The sequence below is a fragment of the Hippocampus zosterae genome, chromosome 18 (genome assembly GCF_025434085.1).
Source record: "Hippocampus zosterae strain Florida chromosome 18, ASM2543408v3, whole genome shotgun sequence".
Lineage (NCBI taxonomy): Eukaryota > Metazoa > Chordata > Actinopteri > Syngnathiformes > Syngnathidae > Hippocampus > Hippocampus zosterae.
In genome coordinates, this window is record NC_067468.1 from 3,254,353 (window position 1) to 3,277,981 (window position 23,629).

A 23,629-nucleotide genomic window follows, 5' to 3' on the forward strand; every position below is an offset into this window, starting at 1 on the left:
CATTTTCAAGGACCAAAATAAAAACAAATTATTAAAAATATCACTCATCATTCTGCAGCTACACTTGAACAAGCTGTGGCTGTTTGTATTCCAACACGTATTCATTTTTATTACGACAGTACAACACAGTTCAGTGTTGTAGCGTTTGCCGTCCATCCATTTTATGAACCACTTATCCTCACCCCGGTCGCAAGCGTGCAATAAAGTTGTTGTTAGTTTTAGTCCACATTATTGGACAATATAATCTGGTGATGAAACTTTACGCTGTGCCACCGTTAGCCCAAAGTATGGTTGCACTGAAGGTGAATCTGAGCACGTAGCCAGGATTCTGGGATTAATAACATAGGACAGTCCTGAGTTCAGCAATTTCCTGCTGGTTCTTGTTCTGTATGACCCGTTCTGTGTGTTATGAATCTGGCATCAGAGATGAGATGAGAGAAGCTTGGCTGGCAGTGGTGTTTGAGTGATTAAGATTAAGATTAAGAAAACCTTTATTAGTCTCGCAATGGAGAAATTCCAGATTCACAGCAGCAAAGTTATGAAAGGAAGAAGAAGAACAACCAAAAAATAGGATCTGCTGGAAAGGCAGCCACTCTCGCGGCGCCATTTTGAAGTCAAAAATAACAAAAATAACACAAGACAACACATAGGACAGAGACAGAGCATTTACATTAGCCTACCCAGAGCTCATCTCGGCAGCCCCACTTTTCTTTATGTTGCCTCCGCCAACTACGACGCCTGCCAGACCCGACAACAATCCATCCAGTCACCACTGGTACTTTGGAAGTGCAATAAAAAATTAATCTGACTCAATTTGTACTGCAATCTAATGTCAATGAAGTCCACACCACTATAGTATTCATCAGCGACGGTTATAAAGCCTGTTTTTGTGTATGTGTGCTCATGTGGTAATGGCTTGATCACGCGAGGTTGGTTGCTTGAAAAGTAGATCTATGGTCAAAAAAGGTTGGGCACCCCTGATTTAAGTGAATGTTTGTGGGCCTTGTGTTCGCCTGGAGTGAATGGCTGTTTTGGATGCCTCAGAGTTTTTTGTTGTTGTTGTTTTTGACGTGGGGCATTTTTACGATTACTGCACCCACCCAACTTGGGGATCAAACTCACACGACCACTGTGTCTGGTTCTCTAACATTTCCGCATTGAGTGAGCTGTATGAAAGGAATCTCTTTGGCTTCATGCATACATTGAGATTTGTACATCCAGAATTTTTTTGTGCGTGCAATGTTTTCTGGATTGGGCCGTACACCGTTTGTTAATATGAAAGCCACGCAGTCTTTCTCCCTGAGCCCCCTGATCTCTGGGAATCGTGGAATTTTTTAAAAAAGTGACATAACCTTGACCTTGATAAACATTTTCCCTACATATTTTTACAGCCCTGCATGAAAGATTGACTGCTGGCTTTAATGTCTACTACATTCAACATATCCTATTGCTATTGGCACAATCAATATTTTTACTTTCACACGAATGGAGAACATGAATATCCGCCCTGGGCCACAAACAAGCAACCATTGCCCCACCCCCCTACCTCCGACTCCAACAGTGTAGCAAAACAATATGCTAAGGCTGTTGTGAAAACCAACCATATGATAAGTATTATCTGATAATAAATGGCCTCAAATCTTAAAATAAACTAAAATTCTTTCAAACATAATTTACAAAATGGCTGTCATGGTTACATTGTGCAATCATGTTATTGGAACCAAGAGCAGATCTATGTCATTCACGTGCACTACTGTAGCATGTTTGGACACAATGGGACATTGGGAACATTGGAAAGACGGTCTTAAATTTCAGATGGAATTAAATCTCACAAAGTCTTGATTTTACTGTAACTTGTCTGAATCTTTAGGAACCCTGCAGCCACCACTGTAAGAGACTCAAATACCCGCCAAGAAATACTAACACTGAAACACTAACTGATCGAATTACAAACAGAATATCGTCTTTAAAAAATGAAGTTAGTGAAACGACAATATCCCATGAAGAGTACGAGCTGATTATTTTTTTTTTCTCTTTGCATTGTAATGCCTTACCCCTCCCTGCTTTAAATGGCAGACAATGAAAAGAGGAGCCTGAAATATGAGCTGCACTGAAGTAAGCAATTTTGTAAGTGTAAATAGATAAGAAGAGAGATTTACAAAAGTATGTTTTTGACCTACCAGTTAAAAGGGAAAACAAATAATCTCTTATTCGTGTTTGTTTCCATATGGGACTCTACAGGTACTTCATCAACATACATTCATGCTACTTCATTCCTCTCCTGTCAGTCAACTTGCAAGGCGCTGAGTGAGGTGTGACTTACATACACATGCATACACAGACTGCGTAAACAGGGTTGGAGTCGATATGTCCTGCTATATGTCCAAAGTAGGTTTTGTGAGATATGGGCTAAAACTCATATCACATTATAAATTGCATCCCTTCATAGTAAAAGTTTATCTCCCAATATAAAATTACGGGTAAAAACAGCATAGTCTATCAGTTAGATTATTAATGATCTTGTATTAGTGTATTCAATTAAATATAGGTTGAACTTGATTTCCAAATCATTGTATTGTGTTTTTCTTTGTTTAACAACGTCCCAAGTTAATTGGAATTGGGATTGCATGTTGTGTTTGATAATTTTAGATTAATTTCGAGATGATACTGGGGTAATGAGCTTTTCAGAAAATAGCCGTTGGAAAATGTGGTTAATCATGATAAAATTATTAAAAATGGAATTTCATTGCTCAACAACACGATCTGCAACATTACACTGCTTTGCAACAGGCTGTTTTTCTATAATACTAATGAGTCCAAATGTTTTTCACATCAGTTGATCACTTCTTCAAGAACACAAAGATCAAGTAGAAATTGTAAACGTGCATTATTTCACGGAGGTGCCTCCTCCCTCCCCCCACACTCTCAGGGTGTACTGCCCGTAGACAGCTGGGATAGGCTCCAGCACCCCCCGCGACCTTAGTGAGGATAAAGCGGTTCAGAAAATAAATGAATGAATAATCCGGTGTACGTGTGTCTGTGTTGGCGAAGGAGTTCGGCATGCCGAAATCGACGATCAGCAGCATCCTAAAGAAGAAAGACCATCTTAAAGTCACTGATATGGCTAAAGGATCTCATGTTTTTAGTAAGGGCCACAAATATTAGAGGAAGCGGAAAAACATTTACTTAATTTCATAAATGAGAAACGGCTAGCAGGGGACAGTCTTAGCCAAGATACGATTTGTGGCAAAGCAAGACAATTGTATGGAGATTTGTTAAAAAAAGGTCCTAGCATTGCTCCTGAAGAGTTTGATTTTAAAGCAAGCAGAGGATGGTTCGAAAGGTTTAGGAAAAGAAGTGGGATACACTCCGTGATTCGTCACGGGGAGGCAGCCAGGTCAGACAAGGAAGCTGCTGAAAAGCTTAAAGTTGAGTTTGAAAATCTCATCAAGGACGAGAAATCTCTTCCCCAGTGAACTTTTAATATGGACGAGACTGGACTTGTTGGACAGATAAATACTGTACTCAATACTAAATACTGGACCGCTTAAAGCGGTTCAGAAAATGGATGGAGGGATGTTACATTGTACCGTAGCGTAGGGTTGCAGAGAGAGTCCATAGTTACCGCCATTACTTTAGGGTTTATTAGTTCAAGATGTAAAATAATGTAATCTACAATTGTCACGATGAGAGAGAGAGAGAAAGAGAGAGGGATGAATTTTTATGTTACAATGTGAATGTTTATGTTAAAATTGATAAAAATAAAACATCCAAAAAGTTTGTACAGTATTTTACATATTACCTGCTTTCTTTTTAAAATCTGTATACAGTTTATGGTGTAAAATAGTTTTTTAAAAATGCTTTAAAGAAAGTTTTTTCTAGACTTGGAACGGATTAAAATTTATTATAATAGTTTCAGTTTTCGAACAGCCTTCTGGAACGGATTATGGTCGAAAACCGAGGTATGACTGTACTTACTTTTCACAAATGAAGGGTTCGGTGAATGTGGATATTAACTGGTTGGGTTTGGTACCTCTAAGGAGGTTAAGAACCACTGATCTACAGTAAGCATATTTCAGGGTCAATTTGATCAAATGGGTTTAGGCTGCTCGACTTCCTGTTTTCATCATGGAAAACTGTCTGACATTCTTTTACATACAGTATAAGCAAGCCTCTAGATGTGTATCCACTTGCTGTTTACATGAAGTCTGTGCACACGTTTTACTCATTTACCAGGATTCTTATCTCCATGTAAACATAGCTAAGAAAAAAAATACATGTTAGTTACAGTCCAAATTGTTGTAAAAAGAACAACAGACAATTGTGACAATGACATGACACTGAGTCAACAAATTACAACTAATACAACTTAAACCTGCAGTTAAAATATTAAGTGAATAATCCTTCCAAATTAGAACTGATCTGTTTTATTACAGCATTCAGTCCTTCTCGTGATTTCACTTTTTTCATTAGATTCTCTCTTTGAAGTCTTGTTTCATCACCTCTTGCACCCTTGACAGAGTTCACTTTGTAATTCAGGACTCCTGCAAAACAAAAATCTCATTGTCAGTACTGGTACATGTCATTTTGGTTCGCTCAAGAGGCCTCGGAGATTCAGTTCTATCAAGCAACAATGAACAGGAGGGTGGGTTAGCGGGTTCTGCCATACAAAGTGGAGATGAGACTGTGGATATCTGATCATTTCTCTTTGTCTCTCTGCCGTTAAGCTGCCTGTAATAACTGAGTGTTTACACCAGGGGTGCCCAACCTTTTTTTGACTGTAGATCGACTTTTCTAGCAACCAGCCTCCCGCAATCGACCTGCTACCGCACGTGCATGCATACACACGCATGCCATGATGGGCAACAGTTATAACGGGCAGTGCTGTAGATGAATTGTACATGAAACAAACTTTGAATGAGAATAATAAAAATAAGAAAGATATATGGCAACAGCTCTAATCGCAAGCGACAAGTGCAGACTGCTGACTGCAAACAACTTCCGGTGATGCAGGTCACGCGCCACCGGAAGTTAAGGTTAAAGGTAACCTCCATTGTTATTTTATTTTTTAAATACTTTTTTTGTGAAAGTGAATCTCGGTGCACACTGCACGCTAAGCATCCTCTAACATAAAAATATAGAATATCAATAACAAATTTTTTAATTTTTATTTTTATCCATTTTCAACTGTGGACCCCCTGCGGTCCACTTGGGACCAGTTCGGGCTACTGGTCGATCGCGATCGACTGGTTGGGCACCCCTGGTTTACATCATCAGTCCATTTCAAACAAAGTTTCTTTTTTAAAGTACAGATTTGTCTGCTGATGTTTTTGAGGCTCTGTCCTCTTAATTGAGTCCAATTTGTAATAGCTGCACATTCACTGATAAAGTGATTTTTTAAAACTAGAAATAGAACTAAAAATAGAGCAAGTTTCTCAAATTGTTTTGCAGCATGTAGTTTCAGAGCTTCCTGACTCTTATACAACCAAACACAATCCTCTTCTCAGCAAAGCTGAGTGGATGTGGTGACGTCTGTTTTTCCATCACATGGCGTGCAGCTCAGAAGGAAATGGCCCCAGCTTTACTGACATAAACAGAGGGCTTATTGGAATTTGACACCAATATTTTACCGTGCGTTTATATTTTTCCAGGCCTGAAACACAAAGACAGTTATTTTTGTGCAGGGATATATATATTTTTTATACATCACCCCACAGGTTCTGTCCAACAATTAAGTCAGATATGTTTCTCAGATATGTATGTTCAAAAGCCTTTAATTTTAATTTGATTCCCAAACATGCCAAACAAGCTTCACCAAGTGAGTTAATTACATTTACAGTTTGTCAGTGTTTTCCTTTCGATATTGGGCAAACGAAAGACCAGATTAGAAACTGTTTCTGTAAGTTTAGATTCTGATGGCCGTTTCTCGGCTGTCGGGTGTATTGCAATGTGTCCCCCCAACCCAAGCTGTGTATCATATATTACATTCTGACCAATGCAGAGCTTCATGGTAAATGTTGGAATTGCGATGTCAAACGTTTTGGAAATATTTTTTTATTGGAGTAGTATTTTGTGCTCTGGAACTTCAAAACAATTGTGTACATATTATATGTCTCCGTGTAAAGTTTGGATAACTTAAGCTATATTCAAGAGTTGCTTTATTTCTCAGAATAATTTTGAAATAATTTTCTTCGCAGTATAAGAGGTAGCAGTCAAAAATGCATCATGAAGAAGAAGAAAACATAATATGGGTGGACTGATGTGTTTGATCAATGCATTGAATTGTCTGCCCCGCAATCCAGCTACATTGATCAGCACTGGACTAGTGCACATCGTTCGTGGCTACACATCGACACAACATTTTTAGAAGGTAAATTTGATGCACAAAATTCAAGTCAGGTCAGGTGATCAACAGGTGAGTATTTATGACAGTGTCAATCTTTTTCGAGCCAAGGCACATTTCTTTCACTGAAAAAATCCCACGGCACACCACTAGCTGAAAATGTGAAAAAAGCTTATAATAACAATGTAACACTTTGTTAAAATAAGTGTTTAACATTGAAGAATAACGTTGCATTATAACTAGAGCTGTCAGTTTAGTGTGTTAATTAGGATTAATTGAAATCAATTATAATGTGATTAAATTTTTTATCGTGAGATTAATGCGGCGCACGTCACAGCAGATGTTACGTTGCTCTATAAATAAACCGGAAACAAACCAACAAGCGTGCTGCACAGGTCCACGCCCATGTCGGTTTTGACAGCCACGGCAGCGTGAGACACCGAAAACGGATACTTAAAGAGTTTATGAATGGAAAGTTTACTTTTAAAAAGTGTATGTTTTGCAGTCGTAAACTGAGCTATCATCATAGCACGTCGAGTCTGAAATACAAATTAATGGCCAAGCACACAGCTGATGTGAGTACTCCCCCCCCCCCCCCCCCCCCCGTCGAAGACGGACAGCTATGGATAATTTCAAAGCGAAGAAAATGGATAACGCGAGGAAGAACAAATTTGCTGAAGCCATAGCTAAATTTATGGCTACTGCATGCAAGCCTGTCAACATTGTCCACAGCTAGACTCAAGCTGAAATCATTCGCATTGCGTCTAATGACTCCACTATGGATTGCCAGCGAGAGCCTCCATTACAAGCTATGAACAGAAATTGTACGTAGCGGAGAATATTAAGGTACACCAAGCAGGAGAAGACACTGTTTTGGGAGAGAAATAAGAGACTAGGTTGATGAGCCTCTGGTGAATAAAGAGCAGGTAGCCTGTTGAGTACGATGTATGCCACTGACACGATTGTTACTTGCTTGGAACTATTTTGTGTGGAAGGTTACAGTGTTCCGTGTCCATATAAATAAATGGGGTGGAGCTTCCCTGTGTTCGTCTGACAGTGACGCACGTCGAGAGTTTAGTGGTGCAGTGGTAGCAACCACGCTGAAAATAAGAAAACGTCTCCAGTGTTGTGCCTCGAACCAAGTGTAGTCATCCGAAATGATGTCTACACAAAACCGTAGAGACTTCCGCGCAAGAAGGACCAACAGAATCAACATAGCCTGACTGCTGTGTTCAAAGCAAACTTGAGAATAACGAAGGCTTAAATCCACTATAGGCTGAGTAATAGTTTACCTTAGATGTGCACTTTATAATTTTATATTGCTCTGTTTTGATTCCCTAAAATGAGCTCTTAAAGGAGCTGTTGTGTGACAAACATTTTTCACTGTTGTTGATGGACAGTAATATTGTGTGAGAGATTATGTGTGAATAACTGCTCCAAGTGAAAAATGTTCATGTAAAATTCCACCCATCCATTTTCCGAACCGCTTGATCCTCACTAGGGTCGCGGGGGGCGCTGGAGCCTATCCCAGCTGTCTTCGGGCAGTAGGCGGGGGACACCCTGAATCGGTCGCCAGCCAATTGCAGGGCACACAGAGACGAACAACCATCCACGCTCACATTCACCCCTTGGGACAATTTAGAGCGTTCAATCAGCCTGCCATGCATGTTTTTTTTGGAATGTGGGAGGAAACCGGAGTACCCGGAGAAAACCCATGCAGGCCCGGGGAGAACATGCAAACTCCACACAGGGAGGACGGAGCTGGAATTGGACCCGGTACCTCTGCACTGTGAAGTCGACGTATTAACCACTGGACTACCGGGCCACGTCATGTAAAATTGAAAATCGAAATTGTTGTTTCAGTAAATATTTGTCACGGTTCTGTTTTCGGTCTGGCCAGCAGGTGGCATGAGCGGACTACTGTGCACACCTGCTGCCAATCTAGGATTAGTAGACTCTGTATCCATGTGTCCATGATTGATGTTGATGAGAGCATTACAACGGGAAAAAATAGGACAAAAAATATAAAAGGAAATTCAGAAACGATAAAAAGTGTGAGTAATCATAATTATGAGTTAATTATGACAGTTGCGTTTTTAATCACATTAAATATCGTTTGACAGCTCTAATTATAACACCTTGAATCTGAATCAAATAAACATCAATCAAATATTTTCAAATATAATCACTCAGTGTGATAAATTGGATGAACACAGATCTGATATCCTGGCAGCAATTGATGAAAGACACAGGAAGCTCTTCCTCCACAGCTCTGTCTTTCTCTGTTTTTAGTTTTTACAGCCGTCAGGCTATATTTTTTTTTATCCGCTTTGGGTCCAGACATTTCATTTACAATGGCTTTGCAGGCGGGAAGTATTAATTGCTCTGCCACTGAGACTTTTTTTTGTTTTATTTCACCACAAGTTCAGCGACGTGGTAACTTGCTTTCGGGGCTCTTTCGTTTACCTTTGTGGTTTTTGCTCATGCACGTTGCTTGTTACTCCGTGTGTTCATGCAGGCGAACGAAGTACTCCACATTTTTGTTTTGAAGTGAAGGGTGTTTTGTTTGGAGATTGAGTTTAAGCTTACTTGGGAACATAGCGCTGTTGGAGAGCTTTTCACCACATTCCGAGCACAACGGAGTCGGTGCCGTTGCATATCCGGTAAAAGTAAATCCAAATGAATGATACCTTTCGTTGTATTGCCTCACGCCAGAAACTTTCGCTTGTCTCTGAAGCACAATGCAATAAGCTAGCTGCTGCTGCTGTTGCTACTTACCGGTATGGAAGAGTACTACATGATTACTTTGCCAGGCGACAGACCGCACAGGCATACAAATTGGATAATTTCCCGTGGCACAGAGTTTGAAAATCACTCATTTATAACCATAGTAGCCCATGGTGCATAGGAATTTCTTGTGGCAAAAGATGGTGCATAAATTACTGAAGAAAGGAGTCAGTCAGACACTCCACAAACCTTTCAGAGGTTATTTTTACACCTCCTGAGACCCGAAAGGGGCAGGCCAGCTTTCTCCCCATGATTTCGGCTCAAAACATGATTTCACTACCTCCACGCTAATGCTACAACGTTGTTTGGGACATGGAGGACATCCAAAACGTATTCCATCCATTTTGACCATCCGGAGTTGCACGGCACTCATCAATGAACAATGTCATGCTAGAAAGAAAACCTCTGCATAATTGGCTGCTATTTGCATAAAAGGAGAGAAAGTCATGGTCAAACTCATTTTAGCTCAGCGGCCACATGGAGCAAAATCTATTCCCAAATTTGACAGATTGGTAAAATCATGATCAAAACCTTTAAAAAAAAATGGTTGGCCGGCTTGTCCTCTATTGACTGTAAATAGTGGGGGACAACTTCATACAGTATTTTGTTCACACGCACACCAAAAATACCCCTTCTTTTAGCACCTGGATATCCTAATACAGCATTTTCCTTAAATTGCACGAAATTAGTGGCCATTTTCAATTATTTCTTTTTGCATTTGACCATAAAATATACATTTCATATAGAACACCCAATACAATGAAATCAAAATTATTTTATCAATCAAGTTACACAATGAAACACAAATATCCAGTGGCAGGAAAAATTACCAATTCAAGTTTGTCAAACTTGTTTTCAAATACAGTCACATTCAACGAATTCAAGTGAATACAGCAGGCGTTCAAGTAGCATTTAGGAATAGATGCCACTTAACCAGAGTTGCAGCATTTTGTTCTTTAGTTACTGCTTAAATAAACTGTCGGGACTAAGTCTGAACACTGGGTGGCACCCTCGTACTGATATACATAACTGTCTTTGCCAGAAGAACAAGAAAATTCTTGAAGGAGAAATATTGACGTCATGTCAAATACTGTTGCACTGTGTACTCAGCTGTTTAAAAAAAAAAGTCAATAGAAAAAAAATACAAGACAAAGCCAAACATCATGTACAGGCCCAGATTCCCCCCGGCCTCAATGAATTTTTTTGCAGCGATCGAAGGCTTTTACCTGTGCTGAGCGGCGACGAAACAATGAAGCTAGATGCTAATGTGAACGCGAGTGTAGTTTCCCACTTCTTCTCAGTTCAGCGATCATTAAGCTATTAGCTAATACAAATGGACAAGTGCTTCAATGGCCATGATATGTAGATGTCCTGCTCACAGTTCACAATATTCCCTCTAAGCTGCACGCTGGGCAATTGTGAATTTCTCTCACCCTTTCAGTGCACAAGATGACACTGGTGTGCACCAGGCACACACATTACATTTTGACACTCATTCCTTTTTTTCCACCACAGTTTAATCTACAAACAGTACACCATGCCATTCCCACTTAGTCTCAGTTGCGTGACCGAGGGGCCATCCTCAGTTGTTGTATAATACAGATTGAAGCATATATTGACACGCATACACTCACCAATGACAAGATGATGAAATGTGCTTGTCACGCTTCTTCCAGACTTATTGGTACAGCTGTATGCCATACACGGTAGCATTTTCACCATAGACAGAAAATTACCGTATTTTCACGACTATAAGGCGCCATTAAAAGTCTTAAATTTTCTCCAGAATGGACAGGACGCCTTATGGTGCGGAGCGTCCTTTATATGCGCTGAGTTCCAAAATTCTGAATGACAGCCGACACGCTGTTTATATACAGAAAAGGCGGAAGTGACTGTGGCCAGGCACCCTACAACTAAAAATAGTAGAATGTTGTGATCAACAGTGACAGGTGTACCTTATGTTGGATTTATATCCGGAGTCTATAGTGACCTATCCCGATTTGTGGTGTCATTCCCTCATTCATTTATTTTTGTACTCCTCCCATTTTTCCCATCTCGTTTTAAACTTCCGTACTTGGACCCTTAATATGTATGTGAATCTTTCCAACTCAAATATTTCTCCCACTATTTCCAGCCACAGGTTCTTTTTTGGCTGGTCAGTTTTCAACCATGTTCTTGTTATGGCCTTCTTGCTGGCTACCAGCAACACCTTTACCAAGTACTCGTCTCTCGGTAGTACATTACCTTGATTTATATCGCCCAGATACATCACTAAGCCGGTCTTTGGTATTTCATAACCGATTATCTTTTTCAGTTCTCTCCAAACCTCTTCCCAATAGCCTTTCAGCCTTTGACATTTCCAAAATATGTGTGCATGATCTACCGATCTGTCCTGTCCACATAACCGCCAGCACTCACTCAGCCCTTGTTTGTATTTCCCGGTCATCCCTGATGTTATAAAAAACCTCATAATATTTTTCCAACCAAACTCCCGCCAACGTCTCGAAGCGGTTGTTGATTGTTGTATCCTGCACATATTCAACCATACTTCCTCCGTTATCTCGGTTTGGAGTTCCTTTTCCCATTTCTCTTTTACGTACAGAGTCGAATTCCCCTTGTTCAACAGAAGCCCTTTGTATAGGGATGAAATCACCGTACTCTTGCACCCTTTATATGCATCCGTCATTACCTGTATTACATCATGTCTTTCAGTTGTCGTACCCATTTTTATTTCTTTTGTATAATAGTCTCTAACTTGTAGATACCTGAAGAGGTCGCTCCTTTCTAGATCAAACATGTCTTTCATTTTTTGGAAGGTCGGTATCTCCCCCTTTTCTATCATCGTACTTATTGCTGTAATACCTTTTCTTTCCCATCTTTTGAAGCCATAATCTTTCCCTGGTTGAAAGTCCTCATCATGTGATAGCCACCTTAGGATCTTCACCTCCTTTTCTAATTTATTTTCTTTTACTATGGTGAACCATGTATTTAAAGTAAATTTTGTTATTCGATCAATCAAGCCCTCCTTTACCCGAAATAATCTTCTGTCCCCCAGCAGTGGTTGAGTCAGGTATTCCTCGGCCATCACTTCTATGTCTTTCCATTTTGCTCTATACTCTCTGTTACACCAACATGCCACTGCTCTGAGTTGTGCTGCACGGTAGTAATCCTTAAAATTCGGTACCGCCAATCCTCCCTTCTTCTTGGGCAACTGTAGTGTCGTCAACCTGATCCTCGATCGCTTACCCCCCCAGATAAATCTTGAGGTCAGTTTATCCCATTCTATAAATTGTTTCTGTGGTATGGGTACCGGCAGCGACTGATAGAGGTACAGCAATCTCGGCAGTATGTTCATTTTGACCATTTCTATTCTAGAGCTCAAGTCTAGGACATGTGTCGACCATCTCCCCAGGTCCGCCTTGATGGCTTGATTAATCTTTGTATAGTTCGTTTCAAACAGTTTGTCCATGCTTTTCGTGACATACACCCCTAGGTATTTGACCGTCTCACTGTCCCATTTTACTTTGTATTTTCCCTTCATCAACTTTGATGGTGTGTAGTTAAGTGCCAGGATCTGCGTTTTTGTCACATTAAGTCTATATCCCGAGTAAGGTTCATATTCTTCCAATTGTTCCATCAGTTTGGGGAAGCTCTCTTCCGGTTGTGTTACGTATGCTATCATATCATCGGCAAACAGGCTCAATTTGTGTTCTGAGCCTCTCAGTTCCACGCCTTTGATGTTGTGATTCTGTCTGATTGCCTGGGCTAGAGGTTCAATGAAGATATTGAAGAGTGTTGGTGAGAGGCAACATCCTTGTCTGGTCGACCTTTCAAGTGTTATTCGGTCCGTCAAGCTGCCATTCACTTTCACTCTTGCAGTTGGCCCGTTATACAGTGTCTGTACAACTCTAATCGAATCTCCGTTGAAGCCGAATTTTTCCATGACTTTATATAGATAGACCCACCGCACACTATCGAATGCCTTTTCTGCATCCATGCTCACCAACACTGCACTCGTTCCTGCCTTCCGAATCGCCTCCACTAAGTGTAAAGTTTTTCTTATATTATCCTGGGCCTGTCTCCCTTTGACAAAACCCGTCTGGTCTCTATCTATAATATCAGGCATGAAAGTCTCGAATCTTTTGGATATGATTGAGGTATAGATCTTATAATCAACGTTAAGTATGGATATTGGCCTGTAGCTACTACATAACTCTTTACTTTTACCCTCTTTGGGGATTATAGAGACTATTGCCTCTTTCCATGACGGTGGAATCTTGCCCTCCTTCATGGTATATCTTAGTGACGATAGCAAAAGGGGACGTAATTCCTGTCTAAATATCTTGTAAAACTCTGAGGGGAAGCCATCACTACCCGCTGCTTTACAATTTTTCGTTCCGCTGATTGCGATCTCCAATTCTTCTGCAGTAATTTCAGAGTTCAGGGTTTCATTATCTTCTCCCCCTATTGATGGTAATTCCAGGTCCTCTAAAAATGTTGCAATACTCTCTTCATCTGCAGCATCCGGTTGTGTATATAAAGTCTTATAATACTGCCGAAATGCTTCCTCTATTTCCTTCGGTTCTTTTAATAATTCATTCGTTCTGGGGCACCTAATCTTGTGAATTGTGTTTAACACTTGTTGTACCCTTAACCTTCGTGCCAGTAATTTACTTGCCCTGGACCCACCTTCGTAGTAAACCTGTTTCACAAACCGTGCTCTTTTTTCCACCTCCGTTAATAGTATTCGATCTGCTTCCTTTCTGGTGTCTGTGACCTTCATAAGTACCTCTGCGTTTTTTGTCCTTTTATGTTGATCTTCAAGTTCTTTCAGTTGTCTTGTTAAGTTTTCATATGACTCTTGTCTTATTCTTTTAAGCCGTGTTGCATGTGCTATAAGTTTTCCTCTTATTACTGCCTTCAGAGCATCCCACACAATATTTGGGTTAACTTCTCCATTGTCATTTTCTTCCCTATATTTGACTATATCTCCCTTTATTTCTTGTACTAATTCCTTGTCATTCAATAAACCTACATTCAACATCCAAATTGTAGATTTCCTTCTACTGGTCAATTTCACTGTCATATACACTGCGCTGTGGTCTGACAAATCTGTGACACCAATTCTGCAGTCTTCCACCCTGTGTCTATCCTCTATCTTCACGAAAAAATAGTCTATTCTAGCATAGGTTGCATGTGGGTGAGAGTAATGTGTGTAGTCTCTATGTGATGCGTGTGTATCCCTCCATACATCGATTATCCCTAGTTGTTTTATTTGTGTGTTGATGCACTTGGTTATATGTATCCTAGACTTACTTGTGCTTGTTGTATCCAAGTCATGGTTTAACACCACATTGAAGTCCCCTCCGCATATCAAGAGCCCTTCCATTTCCACAGCTATGACATTTAAAAGGTCTTCAAAAAAGTTCTTTTCACTATCTGGTGGAGCATATACATTGATTAATGTGACCTTCTCGCCTTCCATCATCCCCTTGACCACTATGTACCGCCCTTCTCTATCCTTTATCTCTTTGTCAATTTCAAATTTCACTGAGTTCTTCATTAATATAGCCACTCCTCTCCTATGGCATTCTTTAAATGAACTATAGTATGTATTAGTGTACCCATACCTTTTCAATTTTTCATGTTCACGTGGCGTCAGGTGTGTTTCTTGTAAAAAAATTACCTGCATCTCCTCCTTTCTTAATTTTGCCAACACCTTCCCCCTCTTTACTGGGTTGTTCATGCCATTCACATTTAATGACACCACCTTAATGTCTCTATGTTGAACCATCAATCTTTTTGGAATATCCTGTATTTACCCCCATGTCCCGGATCACAACATACATACTAAACACTATAACCATAAAACATAAAAAATTGTCAACATCAATCAAAAATTGAGTTTCCAAGGCATTAAGGGATTCCCTTTTCATATCCCCTTTCCCCTGTTGGTGGGTGGGGGGTAAAGCCTCTCCTAGTGAGAGGGCCCCCCTAGTGGCAGAGTTCATCTCCAGTGCTGATCTCCCTAGCTCACTACAAAAGTCCAACAATGCAGTTCAAGAGCTCCCGGCCTGAGCTTTGTATATTTTTAAACATTCTTTAACCTACTTCAGTGGATTATTTTGGGAAAAGAAACCCCGCCCTTCAATCAAATTACGTTGCTCTATATAACCTTTGTTTACACCCGAACATTCATAGCCAATCGTCTGATTTCTAATTATTTAAACTCAAAGTTGCTCCCCCCTTCGAAAACTTAACAGCATCCCCACACAAAATTTGTTCTTTACTCACCAACCGTTGAACCCGGGAGATTAAAAAAGTTATGCGGATTCCAAAAGTCCTTTGAGAACAGCTGCATTCCTGTCGGAGTTCTTTGTTCCGCAGCTTTTGTCCTTCATTCCTTGTCTCGTCCAAATTTTCTCGCAATTATCTCTTGGTCTTTGTCCACTTGCGCGCTGCCTCCAGTCTCTGTTGTGTCGTCGGGTTCTCTTGTCCAAGGCTCGGCACCTGCCACCCTCTCATCCGCATCGCTTCCTCTGCCTCCTGAGCGCTGTTGTATATCCATGTATACCCATGTGTCCATCGGGGATTGGAACCTAATTCCCTTCTCCTTTAGAATTTTTTTAAGTCCAGCATATTCTCGACGTTTAGCCGCCACTTCTGTCGCGTAGTCATGGTCCCAGGTCACTCTGTTTCCCTCCACTTGGAGCGGCGTTCGCCAGGCTTTCCTGAGTACGTTTTCTTTGATGTTGAATCTCAGGAAGTTTACTATCATCGCTCGTGGTGGTTTGTTCAATACTGGTTTTGGAGCTATCGCTCTGTGCGCCCTTTGTATCTCCAGTTGAATATCTTCGGGGATTCCCAGCTCTTTATGGATAAGCTTATCAACATAGTCGATTGTGGAATCTCCCTCGACCCCCTCTTTCAGTCCCCAAATTCGGATGTTGTTCCTCCTCGATCTCCCTTCCAAGTCGGCCACTTTCTGTTGGAGCTTCCTTTGTTGTTCGAGTGAGTTAGTGAGAATTTCCTGTACCTCTGTACTCCAGTCCTCCACATCACCTGCTCTTTCTTCCAGCATCTCAATATCCTTCCTTTGCACCCGGATGTCAGCGTTCACGGATTCGAGCTTTCTGTTAGTTTCCTCCCGCAAGTTTTCAAGTCCTTGTTTCATCTCCTCCATTTGTTTGGCGATTCTGTCCAATTTGCCGTCCAAATGGTGTTGTCCCGTGTCAATTTTGGCTCTTATTTCTCCGAGTCCGCTCTGTAGATTAGCCTGCAATGCCGACACCCAGGCAGGTTGATTGTCGAAGTCGCGAGCTAATGCTATGTTAGCAGTAGCCGCTAGCGCCGATCCCCCTTCACCTTCGTTGTGCGTGTTTTCAGTCTGTTTCTCGCTCTTCTTCTTCTTTTCCTTTCCCTTTCCAGGCAGAGCTTTGTTCATATCCATCTTATCATGTGTTCGGATCGCTGCCTCCGTTCTTTTGTCGATTTTTTTTCTCCGTTTTTTGCTCGTACGGCCGGGAGCTCCTCGCGTTTGCTGCTTACCCTCTCGCTGTCATACCGGAACCCGCCCGTACAAGCTTTAATGTCGATGCAGGGCATGAGCGTGTCATATTTACCTGTTTTGCATATCCATGGTTCCCAGAATGTATTGTGTGGCACAATGCATTTATTTAATGAAGTTCCATCCATCCATTTCCCGATCCACTTCATCCTCACAAGAGTCACAGGGTTGCTGGAGCCTATCCCAGCCGTCTTCGGGGAGTAGGCTGGGATGTGTTACCAGGAGTGTATGTGTTTTGTTGAACACATTTCTGTTTGCTATATGTTACGCTATGCTTTGTTTCAACAAACTGTGACTTAAGGTTTTTTATAAACTAGACGTTCAGGCCAATTTCTTGAATAACTTTCATTGTTCATCCGAGCTGTATTTATAAACTGAAAAAATAAATAAATATAACACGATGACTGACAGATGAACTCCCTGTACTGTCTCATTATGCTACCTAATGAAACTTTAAAGCTTTATGGTTACTGTAGAAGTGCAGAGAAGTAATCATAGAGACCGTTGTTACTTTCGTATAATTAACCAGCCATGTGGCGAATATGGCGCGGCTGTTTATTTAGTCAGGCCATTTGCCTTTTTACATTTGAGAGCCGTCTCATTGTTAGATTTGGCAAAATAATTTTGTGGTCTGGATCAAACCTGCTTGCGGGCCGGATTAGGCCCATGTGCTTTAAGTTAGGTACCGTATATTCACGGCCATTCGGTGCACTGTATGGTTGGGCGCAGTCTCATTAATGGGTGCTATTTCTGTATTTTACACATAGACAAAACGCACTGTATTATTGCGCGCAGTTCTATAGTGGTAAAACATATGACAGCTTAAACATACGGCACGCATGCGCGCACGCTAAAAACACGTTAGCTTGGAGCATACGGTAGCATGCCAAGACATAGACATCCAAGGTAAAAACACGTTTTTAAAAAGGCAACAGAAGCAAAACTGAGTTCTGTTGTATTTTATTTAGCCTTCGTACAATGTACTCATGTTGTTCGATCAATCATCACCCAGAAATCCATCAAAGTCCTCATCCTCTGTATCAGAATTGAACAATTGTGCAAGTACTGGTAATCCATCAAAAACACAGCGTTCCCTCTTGTTGTCAGAGTCACTCTCATTGCCATGTGGCTCCACAGAAATAATGCCGGCTTTGCCAAAAACTCAAACAACAGTGCAAGCAGACACGTTCGTCCAAGCAGCCACAAACCATTCGCAAATTGTGGCGTAACTCGCCCAGCGCTGCCTCTCACGCCTTGTAAAGTTGTTTGCCATCGATCATCCATTGTTCCCATGCCGTTCCCAACTTTACTTTGAACGCCCGGTCGCAACTTTACTTTGAACGCCCGGTTGATGCCGATGTCCAGCGGTTGGAGTTCTTTAGTCAAGCCTCCGGGAATAACGGCAAGCTCAGAGTTCATTTGCTTGTCTTGGTTTTTCACCGCTGCTGTGAGATGGGCACGCATGCCAAAAGCATAACCGATGGCTTGAAGTTTGAACTGAGCTTCATAGGCGTGTCTCTTTGTAGAATTTATTTTCGGGGGTTCTTAGAAACCAAAACCGAAATTGTTTTGCAACAATGCACATAGCCACACTCTATACAGGTGTTAGTACCTGCTTGGGGCGTCCCTTTAGCGTCCACTTACACGCCCACCCTTCACTCATTGGCGGACTTCTCCCCCGCATGCCTGTCCTCTCTCACATCTGCCTCTCTCTCTCTCTCTCTCTCTCTCTCTCTCTCTCTCTCTCTCTCTCTCTCTCTCTCTCTCTCTCTCTCTCTCTCTCTCTCTCTCTCTCTCTCTCTCTCTCTCTCTCTCTCTCTCTCTCTCTCTCTCTCTCTCTCTCTCTCTCTCTCTCTCTCTCTCTCTCTCTCTCTCTCCATATATGTATATATACACGCCCACCCTTTACTGATTCGCCGACTTCTTTGCCGCATGCCTGTCCACAGTCACTTCCGCCTTTTCTCTATATAAACAGCGTGTGGCCTGTCAGTCAGGTTTTGGAACTCAGCGCATACACAAGACGCTCCACGTCGTAAGGCGTCCTGTCCATTTTCGAGAAAATTTAAGACTTTTAATGGCGCCTTATAGTTGTGAAAATACGGTACTTTTGCTCTGGACCATCTTGAAGCAAAGGTCTATTAATTGTGGGAAACGGGTCACATCAAAAAGTCAGCTTTGGGAAACTATTCTGATATTTTGCAAATAGGTTAAAGTAGAGAATTTGCAAAAATCACAAGTTCAATCGATGCAAGACTTGCGAAAGTGATATCAAATGAGAGCGTGTAAGATAAAATGCCACTTGACCTGTTCAGATGTTTTTGATTGAAATAGATTTTGATTTCTGCAAATACCAACTCCTCATGCCACAGATTGAACAAATGACGAATTTCAATTCTTTGCAACCTATTGAATGTACATAATAATTTGGAACAGAGCATTTTAACCAATATCTTTTTATTTTTGAAGAAAAAAAATATACTATGATCATTGGGAGGTCAAAACTTTATTCTCTAAAAGTTGATTACTTAAATTATGCTGAGTACAAAAACATTTGGATAGGAATTTGAAATGGGGTGCATGTGTACTACTTCTGCTTTCACTTTTACTTCCTTTTTGCACAGGACAAATACTTTTGCTTCATTCCCACCACCTTCTGGTGAAGGGCGGGAATACACCAAAAGTATTTGCCAACCACCAAAAGAAAGTCAACAAAATTAGGGAATGAGAATTTTGTGAGAGTTCTGTTTTTCATATATAAAAGTTGTACCGGAGTGTAAGTTGCGGGATCAGCCAAATTTCGGGGGAAAAAAGTGAGACACATGGACTGTAGAGACAAAAAGAATGGATTTCCTTGCCGGGTGTACAAATGTTCATCATGAGGTCATTGCAGTTGTCACAACAGTCTATCTTTGTGTTATTTATTTCCCATCTTCCCTTCATTTCGAAAATTCTGGAGAAACCTGTCGCCTCTCAGCTCCACTCCCACCTCACCGACAATAGTCTTTATGAACAATTCCAGTCCGGCTTCCGTCCCCGTCACAGTACTGAAACAGCCCTCATAAGAATCACAAACTATCTTCTCATGGCAGCAGACTCTGGCCTAATCTCCATCCTCATCCTCCTTGACCTGAGTGCAGCCTTCGACACAATCTCTCACCCCATCCTCCTCAACAGACTCTCTACCATAGGCATCACCAACACCCCTCTACATTGGTTCCACTCATATCTCACTGGCCGTTCTCAGTTCATTCAACTTGATTCTTTTACTTCACAATCCCTCCCCGTTTCTTCTGGTGTTCCCCAGGGTTCTGTCCTAGGTGTCCGCTCCTCTTCATTGTCTACCTCCTTCCGCTCTGAAACATTTTCCGCAAATTTGGCTTACACTTTCACTGCTTTGCGGATGACACCCACCTCTATCTCTCCAGCAAACCCGACGCTTCTCTCCCACCCTCATCCCTCTTTCACGGTCTCTCAGAAATCAAATCTTGGTTCACCCATAATTTCCTCAAGCTAAACAGCAATAAAACTGAACTCCTACTCGTCGGTACCAAATCCACTCTAAACAAAGCCGACAGTTTCTCCCTCATAATTGATAATGCCACTATGTCTCCTTCCCCCAGGTGAAGAGTCTGGGTGTCATCCTTGACAGTTCACTATCCTTTCACTCCCACATCAATAACATTACCCGGTCCGCTCATTTCCACCTTCGCAATATAATCTGCCTCCGCCCCTCACTCACTCCTCACACCACTGCTATCCTTGTTCACAGTCTCGTCACTTCCCGTATTGACTACTGCAACTCACTCCTCTTCGGTGTCCATCAAAAATTCCTCCATAAACTTCAACTTGTTCAGAATTCAGCAGCCCAGATCATCACGAGAACCCCCTCCTTCCATCATATCACCCCCATCCTCCGACAGCTCCACTGGCTTCCTGTCAAACTTAGAATCAACTTCAAATTACTTCTCTATGCATTCAAAGCCATCCATAACTTTGCGCCCCCATATCTGTCAGATCTTCTTCAAATCTCCATTCCCTCTCGCTCACTCAGGTCCTCATCCTCCCTCCACCTTTTTCTACCCTCTGCCCGTCTCAGTACAATGGGGTGCAAAGCCTTCAGTCGCTCTGCCCCCAAACTCTGGAACTCACTTCCTCCCAACATTCGTAATATTGACTCTCTTTCCATATTCAAAACCCAGCTCAAAACCCACCTATTCAGACTTGCCTACCCGCCTTAAATCTTTCTTTCTTTATTTATTATTTTATCTGTTTTACTATTGCTCTTGGTTGTAGTGTCCTTGAGTGTTATGAAAGGCGCTTACAAATGTGATTTTTTATTATTATTATTCAAAGGAAACAATTTTCTCTCTATATCTCTCTCTTTCGCACTCTCTTTTCCTTCCTTTTTTCTGCTATTTCAGGAACCTTTTGAAGATGGGTTTGCTAATGGTGATGAGCTGACCCCAGCTGAGGAAGCTGCAGCAAAGGAAGCCGCTGACTCTAAAGGAGTCGTCAAGTTTGGCTGGATAAAAGGAGTTCTGGTTTGTTACATATTTTATATCCCCACATATCTCCACATATTTTATAATTATAATTGCAGTGAAACTCTTCAACAATGATACCTACATGGGCGAAAATATCCCCTAGTGTGAAAAAATCTTCATGCATTAACACCATTCCCACTTTTCTGCGCCCCATACAACGAAAAAAAACCCTGTAGCGTTATATGAAATCTTTTTCTCTGCTCTTGCCTCGCGGCGAGATTCACTACAACAAAGTCTAATCCAACAGCGACCTCTACTGCTTTGTTCGGAAACAGCAACCACCACACTGTTTCACACATGCGCAGTAGTCCAGGAAGTATTTGATATTCTTAGTTTGAGACGCAGCAAGAAAGTTTCATTGCTAAAATTGCTACAAAACGGACCTTTGGATGTCAAGCAGCTAAGACAAGAAAAGCTGTGACGCTGGAAGTGAGGGTAAACGTGATCAAAAGAAAAGACGGAGGAAACAAAAGACATTATCCAAGAAATTGATGTAAGTGAATGCTGATCGTAAATTTCGCAATTCTTTTCCTTTTTCTTTCTACACTGACTATATGATGTGTCGAATAAGTGTATGCTCATACTTATGCACTATTTGAATAAAAATAAAGAGTACACATACGTTTGTGTGTGTGCGTACACGTATGTTTGTGTGTGCGTGTGCGTGTGCGTGTGTGTGTGTTTACATCTGAGATCAAATTTGCTACAGTGAAAAACCCCATGTTGTGAAAAATTTCTTGCTGAAAACTTCGTTGTAGAGGAGCTTCACTGTACTTTCACATTTTGTTCTCCAATGCCGACATTTGCTGTTTGGAGTGAAGCATTCGTTATGTGTCCTCCTTTTTTGCAGGTCCGCTGTATGTTGAACATATGGGGTGTGATGCTCTTCATTCGTATGTCCTGGATTGTGGGTCAGGCTGGAATTGGTAAACAGTTGTCTCTTAACGTCATATTGGCATGGAACAGAGGTGTTCATTTAATATGGGGTTCATCTCTTAGCTTCATTTATGATGGTCAACCTCAGAGCTGAGGTTGTGAGGACAACAATGTAACCAGGGAAGTCCAGACTTTGTCCAGCTCTTCCAAGCAAATCCCGAGGTGCTCCCAGACCAGCTTAGAGACTTAGTCTCAGCAGCTTGTCCTGACTTTTCTTTCGGTCCCCATCCCTGTGGGATACGACCGGAACACCTCAGCAAAGGCCAGGAGGTGTCCAGGAGGCATCCTAATTAGATGTCTGAGCCATTTCATCTGGCTTCATTCAATGCAGAGGAGCAGCGGCAGCTACCCTGAGCCCCTCACAGATGACTGAGCTTTTCAAAACCCAATTATTGTTGCATTAAGTAACTGTCCCGGACCTTGATGTTTAGCTGGCAAAAATTACTCAATACCATCATTTTGAAGTCCCAGTACTTGGAAAAATAACACACCCCATCTCTGTGTCAGGAGGGGCCAGTGCCAAGAGTGTTGGTATCCAAGTCGCACACATTTCGAGATAGAAGGCAGAAATGTGATTGTGTTGGGCTACAATGAAGCTACAGATGCTTCCCTTACTGGGCCATAAGGCATTTACCCATTTAAATCTGTCCAGCCATTTTTCCATATTACACATTATTTTTGCATCGAGTTAAATCCTTCCCGTAAGAAATGGCTTGAACAATATAAATAAATATCCAGGTCTGGATCTGTACTTTGCCACGTTCACAGCGATCTGACCTAATTAGTACAGTCAAACCTCGTTTCAACCGTTTTCACTCCTATAACGTTCACATTTCAAAGTCACGAAGTAATTCATTTTCCATTTGCCGTTTTTCTACAGCCAACACCTTCATCACGTAAACTTCATTATAACGACCACTTTTTCCCACAAAATAGTGAGAGGGCCTTTGTTACAACAAACTGTGGGAAGCTAACTGCCGCCGCGACCTTGCTGATTAACAAAATGTACAGCGCATGATTCCCCTCCGTTGCAAAGCAATCCTACTGATCGACCCCCTACATTGTTGTACTTCCGGAGGCACGACACGGTCCTGAGGACATGGTCTGAAAACATGCGTGATAAATGACAGCAAATCTCGCTGTGTGTGAAGGCTCAAATTGTCTCTCACTTTGGAAAGAGAGTCTCCCAGACAAAGCTCAGCCGACACTACGACTTGGCGGTCGATGATTTCGACAATCATACGTAATGGTAACAGAATCATGGCAGAGTTCTAGGCCAACAGATAAAAAGATGATGGGAAACGGATTTGGGGCACCACACATCCAGAATTGATGACAGTTGTCTTCGTCTGCACCGTCAATTGCCTATACAATGACAATTGCTGACTGAATGTTTTCAGATATGATGTAGGAACACTACAGTTGTTTGTTTCATATCTTATAAAATAATTT

General features: G+C 41.5%; 1 protein-coding gene across 2 annotated transcripts in view; it reads left to right on the plus strand.

The window, feature by feature from the left end:
- slc12a2 (solute carrier family 12 member 2) overlaps positions 1 to 23,629 on the plus strand; it is a 111,349-nt gene that overhangs the window by 26,525 nt on the left and 61,195 nt on the right. For both annotated transcript variants that reach the window (XM_052050062.1, XM_052050063.1), the window contains exons 2-3: positions 21,119 to 21,238; positions 22,092 to 22,167. In XM_052050062.1, coding sequence (XP_051906022.1) covers positions 21,119 to 21,238; positions 22,092 to 22,167 — 196 coding nt within the window. The remainder of the gene's footprint in view (positions 1 to 21,118; positions 21,239 to 22,091; positions 22,168 to 23,629) is intronic.